General features: G+C 45.1%; 1 protein-coding gene across 1 annotated transcript in view; it reads right to left on the bottom strand.

The window, feature by feature from the left end:
* The window catches only part of LOC124037639 (fibulin-1-like), a 48,395-nt gene that overhangs the window by 21,064 nt on the left and 14,947 nt on the right, over positions 1–12,384 (bottom strand). Inside the window, 8 exon segments of the mRNA XM_046352559.1 lie at positions 3,196–3,333; positions 4,726–4,868; positions 9,400–9,523; positions 9,990–10,121; positions 10,262–10,381; positions 10,800–10,925; positions 11,166–11,291; positions 11,562–11,705. Of these exon segments, the coding sequence (XP_046208515.1) occupies positions 3,196–3,333; positions 4,726–4,868; positions 9,400–9,523; positions 9,990–10,121; positions 10,262–10,381; positions 10,800–10,925; positions 11,166–11,291; positions 11,562–11,705 (1,053 nt within the window).

Raw genomic sequence — 12,384 nt, 5'->3', positions numbered from 1 at the left:
TGACTAGGGAAGAGTTGTGTGGCTCTCTCGCAGTGTGTGACTTGTTGTATAGACAGTGTGTGTGTGTGTATGGGTGAGACTGTGCGTCAGTGTGTGTGTGTGTGTGTGTGTGTGTGTGTGTGTGTGTGTGTGTGTGTGTGTGTGTGTGTGTGTGTGTGTGTGTGTGTGTGTGTGTGTGTGTGTGTGTGTGTGTGTGTGTGTGTGTGTGTGTGTGTGTGTGTGTGTGTGTGTGTGTGTGTGTGAGACTGTGATTCAGTGTATGTGTATGGGTGAGACTGTGCATCAGTGTGTGTGTGTGTGTATGGGTAAGACTGTGCGTCAGCGTGTGAAACAGAGAACAAACTCAATCATTCTCCCAAAGTAGCAGTGTACCAAACTTAAACGGCTTACCCTGGTCAAAGCGGTCAGTCTATTAAAAGTGCTATTGGTGAATATAAAGGAGGATTTTCCTCTTGTTCATAAAGTAGATTCATATGCAACTCTTACAGATAGTTTACACGTCAGCTAGCTACAGAGCTAAGCCACAGCCACCAGCCAAAGGAACCAGCGCGGAGCACCACCACTGAGTTGAATAAACCAAACCCTATAGCTGATCACGACATGGACACCAGACTTCACAGCAGACAGTTATTGACCAAAGCCTCGTCAGCAGAGCCACTCAACATGGACGACTATGGCTAACATGCAAGAGCTGCATCCAATAAGCACCCCAAGGGTTTGGGAGAGAAGAGCCTCCTCACAAACAAGGCAGCGAAGCCTTTCATGTGGTTGCCATTTAAAGCGTTCAAATGCTCGACGAGACACTGAGGGCTGGTGTGGGGAAATGGAACAATACATTTAACCACATGAATCACTAGGGCCCAGGATTACTTCTGCACATATTCGTACACACACTCTCTTGCACATGCACGAACACACACATACACACACAAACACAGAGAGAGAGAGGGAGAGAGAGATAGAGACAGAGAGAGACACAGAGAGACACAGAGAGAGAGACACAGAGAGAGACAGAGAGAGAGAGAGTCACACACATTCTCTCACAAACATGCACACACGTTAAACTTCTGAGGATGGGTGACGTAAGTCCCAAGTACCAAAGTACCAAAGGGTAGCTCAATTATACCCCCCCCACCCCCTTCCCCGTTACCCCAGTAACAAAATGATAACCACAAAACTCAAAAGATGGTATCTGTACTCTACCCACTGGGCACACACTGGTTGAATCAACGTTGTTTCCACGTCATTTCAATGTAATTACATTGAACCAATGTGTAATAGACATTGAGAATTGACATCTGTGCCCAGTGGGTATTGTATAGTTGTTAGACTTATGGGTATTGTGCCCAGTGGGTGTTGTTTGGTTGTTAGACTTAATCTCCATTCTGGGAAGAGACAGATGTACGTAGCACAAGAGGTTGGTGGCACCTTATTTGGGGAGGACCGGTTTGTGGTAATGGCTGGTACGGCAATTAGTGAAATGGTATCAAGTACATCAAAAACATGGTTTCCATGTGTTTGGATGCCATTCCATTGACTCCGTTCCTGCCATTATCATGAGCCGTCCTCCCCTCAGCAGCCTTGTGTGGTACGTAGTGACAGGCCATCCTTTCATCCATCAGCACAGTGTGTATCTCTCACTCTCTCCTTCCATTGCCCGCATCCCTCCATCCTCCCATCGCAGAGCCAAAACAATAACATCCAGGCAGGCCCAACTATGCGTCATGCCCGGGCCGAGTACACCCCCATCCTCCTGGAGCCAGGCTTCGGTTCATCTCCCCCAGACATAGTGAGCAGCGCTGGATCCTCACCAGACCAGTAGAGGCTAAAGGGATGTGCTCCTACACTACAGAGGCTCCACATGCAGTCACACCCACCAAGGCTCCTCTCTTCTCTGATCTACAGCAACAGACTTGGTTCTGATCCTTGATTGCCGGGTTAAGTAGGGTACCATTACTATCTCAAAGTCTGTATAAGGACTAGCGTTGCACAGCTACCGGTAATTTACCAAAGTTTCCGGAATATTCACGAATTTTGGTCATTAACAGAAAATCTGTCACGCTATCGTAACTTTGGTAATTTATACTTGAATAACTTTAAAAAATGTTATTCATATATAGTATTAATTTGTTCTGTGTCCATATTGTCCATGAGTTTCTAATATATAGACCATATGGTTCAAGAATAAATAGCCTAATTAATGAAAAAAGCATCTAATCAATAAGGCATTATTTTCAATCAACTCTGCAACTCTTCCAACTATTGTCTGTGTTCACAACTGCCACCAGTTTGACGGCAAAACATTGACAACAAATACATATTGACATGGTGAAATAAATATGTGTGTTAAAAGGATATTTCATGCTGAAACCCTCATATCAAAAGTCAATGGTTGTAAATTTAGGATCATGTTTTACAGCTCTGTCATTATATATTTTTATTTTAAAATAATATTATTTCATATATTTTACATGTGATAAGGCAACACAGAGGGCCAGAGATTATTACAGACACCAGTAATAAATACTCATTTTGCAACCCTAAAAAGGACTGATATTCGTCATATAAATTTACACACGCACATGAAAATATATTATGCCCATCCAGACATCTTCATATGCAAAAATACAAGCCATCTCTGTACATCGTAGCCACAATAATCTGTTGAGGAGAAGAAGGGCTTTGTTGCTTAAGGAAAGGAAAAACATGGTGGTCAGGAAGTGAATTAAATGGTGCGGAAAAGTGGAACAAACTGAAGCCAAAATGTTTGGTGGAGAAAGAAGAGAAAGTCGTCCTTCATTGGTCTCCGAGGACAACCCAAAGGACAGCTTAAGGTGCAAATGGCATTGGAAGTGATTGTCAGATGTACTTGTGTCACGGGAGCATCCTTATGATAGAGAATTTCATGCTTCTCAAACCAAAGCTTCTCTTTCTTCTTCTTCTTCTCCCCACTCAGCTCTCACATGGAGACACACACATGCGTTTGGTTTGTATATATAAAAAACGCAATGCAAAATTAGGTCAGAAAAGCGCTTGTTTGAACGTCTATCCAAGGGAGGCCTCGGGACTAGTGATTGCCTGCTATTGTTATCTGACCCTTGTGACTTGATGAGTTACTCAGATCTCAACTCAAGTCAAATGGCATATGGCTTTTAGTTGGCTGCATCCCTTCGCTCCTTCTTTCTTTCCACTCACCCACGATTATGCCGTGCTCCTCACGTTTGACGATGTCGAAGGAATTCTGGACATTTCCCTCCAGGATGTCGAACACGATGTCGGAGCTGATGTGGGGGGAGGAGTGCGCCATCGACATGGTTCTCAGGAAAACTATCTCTGTTGGAAGAAGATAACAATTAGAGACTAAAGAGCTTTACAGAGCTTTAAACCCTTATAATCGGGCTGGGATTGAAACGGCCAGGCTCGTGCCAACTTCTCCTCGGAGGAAGACAATCAAATGGGAGGCAGCTAAGCTCTGGGTTTATTGTGTGCAGAGGGGGTCATGACAGGGATGATGGGTGTTCAGTGCTGTTGTTCAGTTCGAGGCCTGCAAGTGCTAAACACCCTGACGAGGAGCTTATGAGAAACAACAAGGACTTAACTTCCAAAGAAGTTGAGGATGAGGACTAAGGACTAAGTTTGTAGGACTAAGTTTGTCTCGGTTTGTATGGGTGTGATTACAGTGGTCAGTCAGTCAGATCCATCCTAAGTGACACTTAGACATTGGTTTTGGTCTAGCGGCTAGGCAACACTTAACGGTGTTACCAGCACACCGACCTTGTCCCCCAGGGTTTGAATGCACACAGCTCATATATATATATTGAATGTTAAGGAGGAAGTGTCTGATGCATGAATTACCACTACACTGTCAACAACACTCTTAAAGAGCCACTACTGTTGCCCATTAGAGAAACCAGATTACAGTCTTGGAGGTTTGTTTTCTGATCGATTCCGCATTTGGTTAATGATGTTTGGGGCGACAGGGTAGCCTGGTGGTTAGAGCGTTGGACTAGTAACCGGAAGGTTGCAAGTTCAAACCCCCGAGCTGACAAGGTACAAATCTGTCGTTCTGCCCCTGAACAGGCAGTTAACCCACTAGGCCGTCATTGAAAATAAGAATTTGTTCTTAATTAACTGACTTGCCTAGTTAAAAAAATGTTTGACCCTGTAGATGAGGAAGCCTATTTCACTTTCTCAGAATCAATCTAAAAAATCTTGAGAAATCTGTTGCTGAGGATGTTCTAGTTGTGCAATTTTACATCTAACTAAGGTGTGTGGTACAATATTTCTCAATTTTACATCTAACTAAGGTGTTTGGTGCAATATTTCTCAATTTTACATCTAACTAAGGTGTTTGGTACAATAACTTTTTCTGACTCATAATGATGCCACATAGGTTGTTTTCAAAGGAATTAGTTCATTAGCTTATTTTGGGCAAGTAAGTAAGTAGCCTTGCAAAAGCTTTGGATTTCAGCTCATAGGAGCAGGAGCCTAACTCCTCAGTATGTAGTGCGAGGCAGCTTGATGTATAAGCACACCCCCTGGACAGGAGGCTAGTCTATCACAGGCTTTTTGGTCAACAGGTTTTGGACAACAAGGCAATATAAAAAGGAATATACTTACAAGTATGTTTTCACATAACATGCTGTCAGTGATTAAAAAACAAACATTGGATGTGAAAAAAAAGTGTGCTGTAATCTACATAAGTGCATAAGAGATCACCCCTACCTTCAGGCCTGGTGAACTCCCTGAAGGTAGGCATGGAGATGACAGTGTGGGAGACGGAGTGTACAGGGTCCAGGACACAGCTGATGTCATTGGGCTGGCACGACTTCACACAACGGACGGTGTCTGAGCGCTCGACCCTTGCCCTGGTGAGAGAGGACACACACAAATGCACACACACAACTTCTGACCTTTAGAGAGAGATTATAAAAAGCCTAAGGCACAAACCGCCTTCGGTTCCTCCCCTGAAGCTCAAATGACAGGGCATCCTATTCCAAGGGAGAAGTGCACTGCACAATCAAGAACTCAGCAGACCCTGTGGAACAACCGCTACACAAACACGATCTGTCCAACTACAGCGGGGATGCTGGATGCTGTATTCTACATCAAAAACATCGGTACTGTATGTGGCTCGCAAGAATGATAAAACAACGACAGCCAAAGATCACACAGTAGCCAGAGTGTAGCTGGCTAGTGGAGGCTCTGGTAGCCATGGATGGTTTGGTTTCTGATGCACTGGTTGTGTTGTGTGGGGAGAAGAGAAGTGAAATATGAAATGCTATGAGGAGAGAATGATGCACTGAGTTGTGTTGTGTGGGGAGAAGAGAAGTGAAATATGAAATACTATGAGGAGAGAATGATGCACTGGTTGTGTTGTGTGGGGAGAAGAGAAGTGAAATATGAAATACTATGAGGAGAGAATGATGCATGAAGTGAAATATGAAATACTATGAGGAGAGAATGATGCATGAGTTGTGTTGTGTGGGGAGAAGAGAAGTGAAATATGAAATGCTATGAGGAGAGAATGATGCATGAGTTGCTCGCAGCAAAATATTTGGATTTGTTGAGCGTGTCCCCGGCTTCATATCAGATAATCTCTTGAGGAGAATTTATGGGACAAGGGGGGTTCTAAAAGTCTCCTAAATTGTGAAGAACATGACTAGACAACTCCCCAAGCGCTCCGAGCTGCTCTCATCCCATTATTTAAGACTCTGTTTATTTCACAATCTAATCAGTGGCAGCTTAGGGTGAGGGGAGACCTCGCCGAAACAAATGCCACCCACCCACATGCCTACAGCAACAGGGCTGCTATGCTGCCAGGAACCTGTCCTGCAATCTGAGAGGAACTGCTTCTCAGCAGGCTTTCACCCACAAGCACCAGGGACAGAGACCTCTATTTAAATCACCAATGCCCTGGGGAGGTCCTGGTTACGAAACATATCAAGACAAATTCTACAACTCAACGTCAGCCATAATCTCCTCTGCTTGGTGGGGATGAGCTATGCTCTACCGAACGAACTCTGCTTCTCCATGAGCCTATTCTAAACAGACAAAATACCATACATGCAGCTTATGCAGTTGATAATGCCTGGTGTGGATGGGATTGAAAAGGAAGGTAGTACCAACAGACAAGTAGCTGGCCAGTGCATACATGATTTGGCTCTGGTTCCCAAGAGTACCATGTATAGGGTCCAATGAACGTCCACCACTGCTCCAGTGTAATGTATAATATAGCTAAATCATGGCTCTCTGTCTCTCCTCGTGAGGCCTATAGGCTGCAGCTCAACCCCAGGCCAGAACCCCAAAATGTCAGGGGCTTGTAATTAGCAATTAACGCCAGGGTACAAGTTTTGCTTTGGTTCAGGCCAAAGCCGCAAATGTTCTTCTAGTTTATAATACCTCAGCCTGCAGCAGTGAGAGGAGAGAGCAGGCCCTGGAGGATGGGGTGAACGCTCTGCTCCACTAGGCCACAAAGTGAATTTACAAGATTATAATGACCCAGGGTGAACTGGCCCTCACACAGAGCAGGGTACATCAAAGACTAGACAGCAAGTAGAGAGACGGGCTAATTATGCCCTTTGTGGGGGGGGGGTTGTGGGTGCCACAGAAGGGCCCTTGTAGTCCCCTGTCCTCTCATCTCTCTCTTCACCTCACGTGGCCCAGAGAGACCCAGCCCTACAGAAAAAAAACAATACTTCAAGACCAGAAAGGAAAACAGACTGTTGGATAGAATGGAAGTCCTCTGGTCAAGCGCTGCAAAGTCCTTTTATTTTTTGGGTAATTATTATTTATAGTCAGTAGATTGATAACGCCCCAACACAAACACTGCAGGGCATCATTCATTCTCCAAGCGGTGATGTTGCTCCGCCACAAATTGTTCAGACCACCGGCCAGAACCCAGATCCCCATAACTCACTGTCAAGAGTAGAGAAAAAAACAAATTGTGCTTTACAGATGTATGATCTTCATTTGAGCCAGTTTGCTACAGAAGGAAACTAATCTTGCAGCAACAGGAAATGTGAATTATTTTGTGGATTATAATTCATGGACATTTTTGAAGAGGTTGATACATTTTTTCACTCGGAAAAATCATGTCTGAAATCTCAAAGGGGAAATTACAAACTTCAAAAGCCTTTTTAAACCTCAAATACACTACAGGTTTTACATTTCCTGAGTTACAGGAATGTTCTCCTGCAACAGGGTGATCAAATTAAGATACTATATCTGTAGCTGTGCACAGACCACCATGTTTTATTTTAAAGATTTCCCGACTAGACAGGTGCATCCTTACTGCCCTGACTGGTCGGGAGGAACCTGGGACCCATAGTTGAATTTACAGTTATTGTAAGCCGCAGCCCAGGCAGGCTCTGACTAGTGGCCTAACAGCATGTTTCGGCTATTTCTACTCTATCTCTGTGCCTTGCATATTTCCTAGTCTTCCACGACTGCATCCCAATGCCTGTCACTTACTCTGGCTTGCCTTTGAGTCACTGTCTGCTTGATTTTACACCCGCAGTAGGCAGTGCAATATGTGCATTTCACATTATTCCTAACATACCAAGTGGGCTAGGTCAGGATGTGAGACCACCTTAGAAGGATGTGGATCCACCAATTAACTGCTTCCACCAAATCAACTATGACTTGACAGTGCTGATATGCTGTTTAAAATGCTATTTACTATGCTATTTAAAACACTGACACTCACCTACTGGAATATCACAGTTCTATTCAAGAGATGTACCTATGCCACTGAAAATATGTTTTCACCAACCACAAACTTACCCCAAACATGAAGTGCATACATGCTTTACAGGTCATAGTTCCCCCAGCTATGTAATATTCTAATACAAAATTAGATCTCTGGTGCTGTCCACAAAACATATGTTAAAAAAATATATATCCGGATTGAACGTCTATTGTGTCTAGTCAATTTTAATAGAAAACATTTCATTAAACAAATCAGCCATAAGATCCTGTAGGACTCCAGACTACACCATTACATACAGTAATCAATAGGCATCCCCAGGCCACTACCTCAATACCCTGCCCTAGAGTGCCACCTAGCTGCTATTCAAATGCTGTACCTCCAAGTGAGTACATTACATTTGGCCTATTTTGCAGGGCTATACTTAGCTACAGTAATCACAAAAACTACAAAAGGACCAAAAACAAGGAGACAAATGACAGAATGCTGCTTCTGGTCTATGTCATCTGTGTTTGTGCTTGCTTATCATGGCAGAGTTTGCTCTTTTTTGACTGTTATTGTTGTTGCCGTATTCTTGTTGCTATATGCTACTACCCTCTACTCAGGGATAGCGTTATATGGTAGGATAGGCTGCTCCTGGACAACAAACACCAGGACTTTGGCTAGGTAGGTGCTGGTGGTGCCGTAACGCAGCAGTCTCATCTCCAGAGACAGCTCAAAGTCCTGCGGCTCCGTGATGGGCCGCGTCACAGCCATCTCGCCACCAGAGGGCACTCTCTGCATGCCGAAGAAGTCGCCCTTGTTGCCGCCGACGATGGCAATCTGAACCTGGTCTCCGGGCACGGTGTTGGACGGGCCCATGCGGAAGACGTTGGTGGGCACAGGGATGTTGGTGGGGAAGGTGAGGTGGTAGTAGGTTATTCTCAGAGGCGAGGCCAGGCACTCGCTAGTCTGATTGCAAAGCAAGCGTTCACAACGACTGTAAGGAGAGACAGGGGCCAGAGACAGGACAGGACAAGACGAAGACGGACAGATAGAACAAACAGAGAACAAACAGAGAACAAAAGAGAGGTATAAGTTTGATTTGCCGTGCATGGCATGCTGCTAGCTGGGTGGGGCTAGGTGGGTAGGGACAAAGTCAGCCTCATGTGTTTCTGTGGACCAGCATGTGTCACACTGCCCCCTGTAGGGTCATGCAAGAACATCTCAAAGAAAGGATTACATTTCGTCATTCGACTGCCTTCACAGAACATGCCTTTGACTGAACCCTAAAACTGAAGCCATTAAGAGTGAACATTGGGCATGCACAGCTTCAATAGAGAGGTAGGGGTTGGAGTTGGGGTTGTGTATACACTGTAGAGCAGGGGCCATAAAATAACTTGTGCCTGATCCACACTTTAGGACCTGACCATACTGTGCTGGCTGGGATATTTTTCCTTTCACATTGCGGTGCCAGACCAGCCCAGTAATGCTCGGCTTGACTGCACTTGGTTTGGCTCAGTAGTGTGAAAATAGTTCTTCTCCTGATTAACAAGGAGTTACATAAAGTCATCCGCCTTGGTCAATGACAACTTAACTGAGAACTCCATACCTGGCGACCTTGGGATACTGTGAACTAAAAAGCGGTATACTGTATAGCCCCAGTACTTGAGAGAGAGTCCTCGGGTAGGTAGGTAGGTAGGTAGACTCACTTCTCTCCCGCTCTGCGATAGTTTGGCGGACACTCAAAGGACAAGCATCTGAATCCACCCTGTACATTGAAGCAGCTCTCTGTCTCAGAGCAGGTGTGTGTCCCTGTCACACACTCATCAACATCTGCACAGGAAGAGAAATTAATCAATTCAGAACCACAAACATTTTAAATCCTATATTTTAAACATGAAACCTAGGTTCAAACCTCGTCCGCTGCGTGTCACGAGACCGCCGAGCTAAAGCCTATAGGCATTAGCTCGGGGAGATAATGCAAGTCTTCAGGTATCAGGCAAGGTTACTCATTACGGAAGTTTGGTTCCCAGAATCATCACTGTTACATTTATTCACTCCCGCAGACGCTCTTATCCAGAGCAACTTACAGGAGAAATTAGGGTTTGTTGCTTGCTCAAGGGTACATCGACATATTTTTCACCTCAGGGATTCAAACCAGCAACCTTTCAGTTACTGGCCCAATGCTCTTAACCCTAGGCTACCTGCCATATTTACTGGTATTTGTCTTCTGATCTGAAGAATGACCATAACCCCCCTGCTGAGGACCCCTACATCCCCATAAGGAGCGAGGACTTACCCTGGCAGCTGCGTCCATTGGGGGCCAGAGTATAGCCGGTGGCGGGGCAGTTGCAGTGGAAGCTCCCGGGGGTGTTGTGGCAGCGGTAAGAGCAGATGTGACCCCCGGTGGGCAAGGCACACTCATCAATGTCTGGAGATAAGGTCAAAGATCAAACAATAGAGGATGTAAACGGTACAGGAAGTTGAATCAAATAATACCTGTGTAATGGGGCTCCTGATTAGGTTACACCATAGGCTATTGCTCATTAGATGTGTTTTAGCATCTCCTACCTTCACAGTTGATGCCATCCCTGTCACTGAGCTGGTAGCCACGGCGACAGTAGCACTGGTAGGAGCCGTACACGTTGGCACACTCTTGACTGCAAGGGCTGCTCTCACATTCGTTTAGATCTACACACAACAATGTAGCTCAGTTAGATAAAACTAGTCATCTATAGCCAGGAGAGAGACAGACAGAGAGACAGAGACAGAGACAGAGACAGAGAGTAAGAGAGAGAGAGACAAAGAGAGAGAGAGACAGTGAGAGAGAGAGAGTCAAAGAGAGAGAGACAAAGAGAGAGTGAGAGAGAGAGTGAGAGAGAGTGTGAGAGAGAGACAAAGAGAGAGAGAGAGAGAGAGAGAGAGAGAGAGAGAGAGAGAGAGAGAGAGAGAGAGAGAGAGAGAGAGAGAGAGAGAGAGAGAGAGAGAGAGAGAGAGAGAGATACATCTATAAAACACATGACCACAAACTTCAGTAAGGCAAAACAAGAGATGGCCAATGAGGGAAGCTCAGATTTAAACAACTCTTAACATTGGAAGACTGCCTTACCATCACAGTTCCTGCCGTCGCTGGCCAGCTTGAAGCCTTGGGTGCAGCTGCACTTATAGGACCCCACGGCATTCTCACACTTGTGGGCACAGAGGCGCCCAGGGTAGTGCCTGCACTCATTGATATCTAAGACACAGAAGAAAAGGACACTAAGTTGAATATCTACAGCAGGGTTCCCCAACTGGCAGTTCATTTTTAAAATACATTTTTTAACCCTTTGTCATAAGACCTACATAACGCTGTGATTACGATGACATACCAGATGTCATAAACAGTCAAGACCGTTGGTGTCCTGCTTATGTCAACTAACACGACACTGTCCTGTAACTACTAGGTAACTACAAGGAGTAAGATGTCAGTATGTACCTTCGCAGACGCGGCTGATGCTGTTGAAGATGAAGCCAATCTTACACTCACAACGGAACGATCCTACCAGGTTGATACAGCCATGGCCTGCACACTCTCCATCAGGACCTTTACACTCATCGATATCTACACCAGGGCAAAGAGAGAGAGAGAGATCACATGATATTACAGGAAGAAAAAAAACGCATCGGTATGCAGAGAGATAGCGAGGCCACGAGAAATACATGGAAATGTAGGCTACAGTGTAAGATTCCTAATGCTAAGCAAAGGAGGTGAATGTGGTTCCAGGGGATGTTGAGGCTGTCTACTATAGCCAAGGACAGGGACCTTGAGGGGGCCTTATGCCCAGACTGGAGCGATGAGGCCTCAGTACGTAAGTGAGGCAGCCGTACGTACCCACGCAGCGGTTGCCGTTGTCGTTTAGGTGGTATCCCCGGCCACAGTTGACAGAGTTCCTCTGGCAGGTGAAGGAGCCTACCGTGTTCATACACGACTGGCCAGGGTGGCAAGGCCCAGTCTGGGCCAGACACTCATTGATGTCTGGGGTAGAGGTCAGAGGTTATACATATGTCATGTACAGTTGAAGTCGGAAGTTTACATACACCTTCGCCAAGTACATTTAAACTCTGTTTTTCACAATTCCTGACATTTAATCAGAGTAAAAAATTCCTGTCTTAGGTCAGCTAGGATCACCACTTTACTTTAAGAATGTGAAATGTCAGAATAATAGTGGAGAGAGTGAATTATTTCAGCATTTATTTATTTCATCACATCCCCAGTGGGTCAGAAGTTTACATACACTCAATTAGTATTTGGTAGCATTGCCTTTAAATTATTTAACTTGGGTCAAACGTTTTGGGTAGCCTTCCACAAGGTTCCACAATAATTTGGGTGAATTTTGCCCCATTCCTCCTGACAGAGCTCCAATATCTTGACTTTGTTGTCCTTAAGCCATTTTGCCACAACTTTGGAAGTATGATTGGGGTCATTGTCCATTTGGAAGACCCATTTGCGACCAAGCTTTAACTTCCTGACTGATGTCTTGAGATGTTACTTCAATATATCCACATCATTTTCCATCCTCATGATGCCAACTATTTTGTGAAGTGCACCAGTCCCTCCTGCAGTAAAGCACCTCCACAACATGATGCTGCCAACCCCGTGATTCACGGGTGGGATGGTGTTCTTCTGCTTGCAAGCCTCCCCTTTTTCCTCCAAA

Source organism: Oncorhynchus gorbuscha, linkage group LG06, assembly GCF_021184085.1.
Source record: "Oncorhynchus gorbuscha isolate QuinsamMale2020 ecotype Even-year linkage group LG06, OgorEven_v1.0, whole genome shotgun sequence".
NCBI lineage: Eukaryota > Metazoa > Chordata > Actinopteri > Salmoniformes > Salmonidae > Oncorhynchus > Oncorhynchus gorbuscha.
This window is presented reverse-complemented; position numbering and strand designations above follow the sequence as displayed.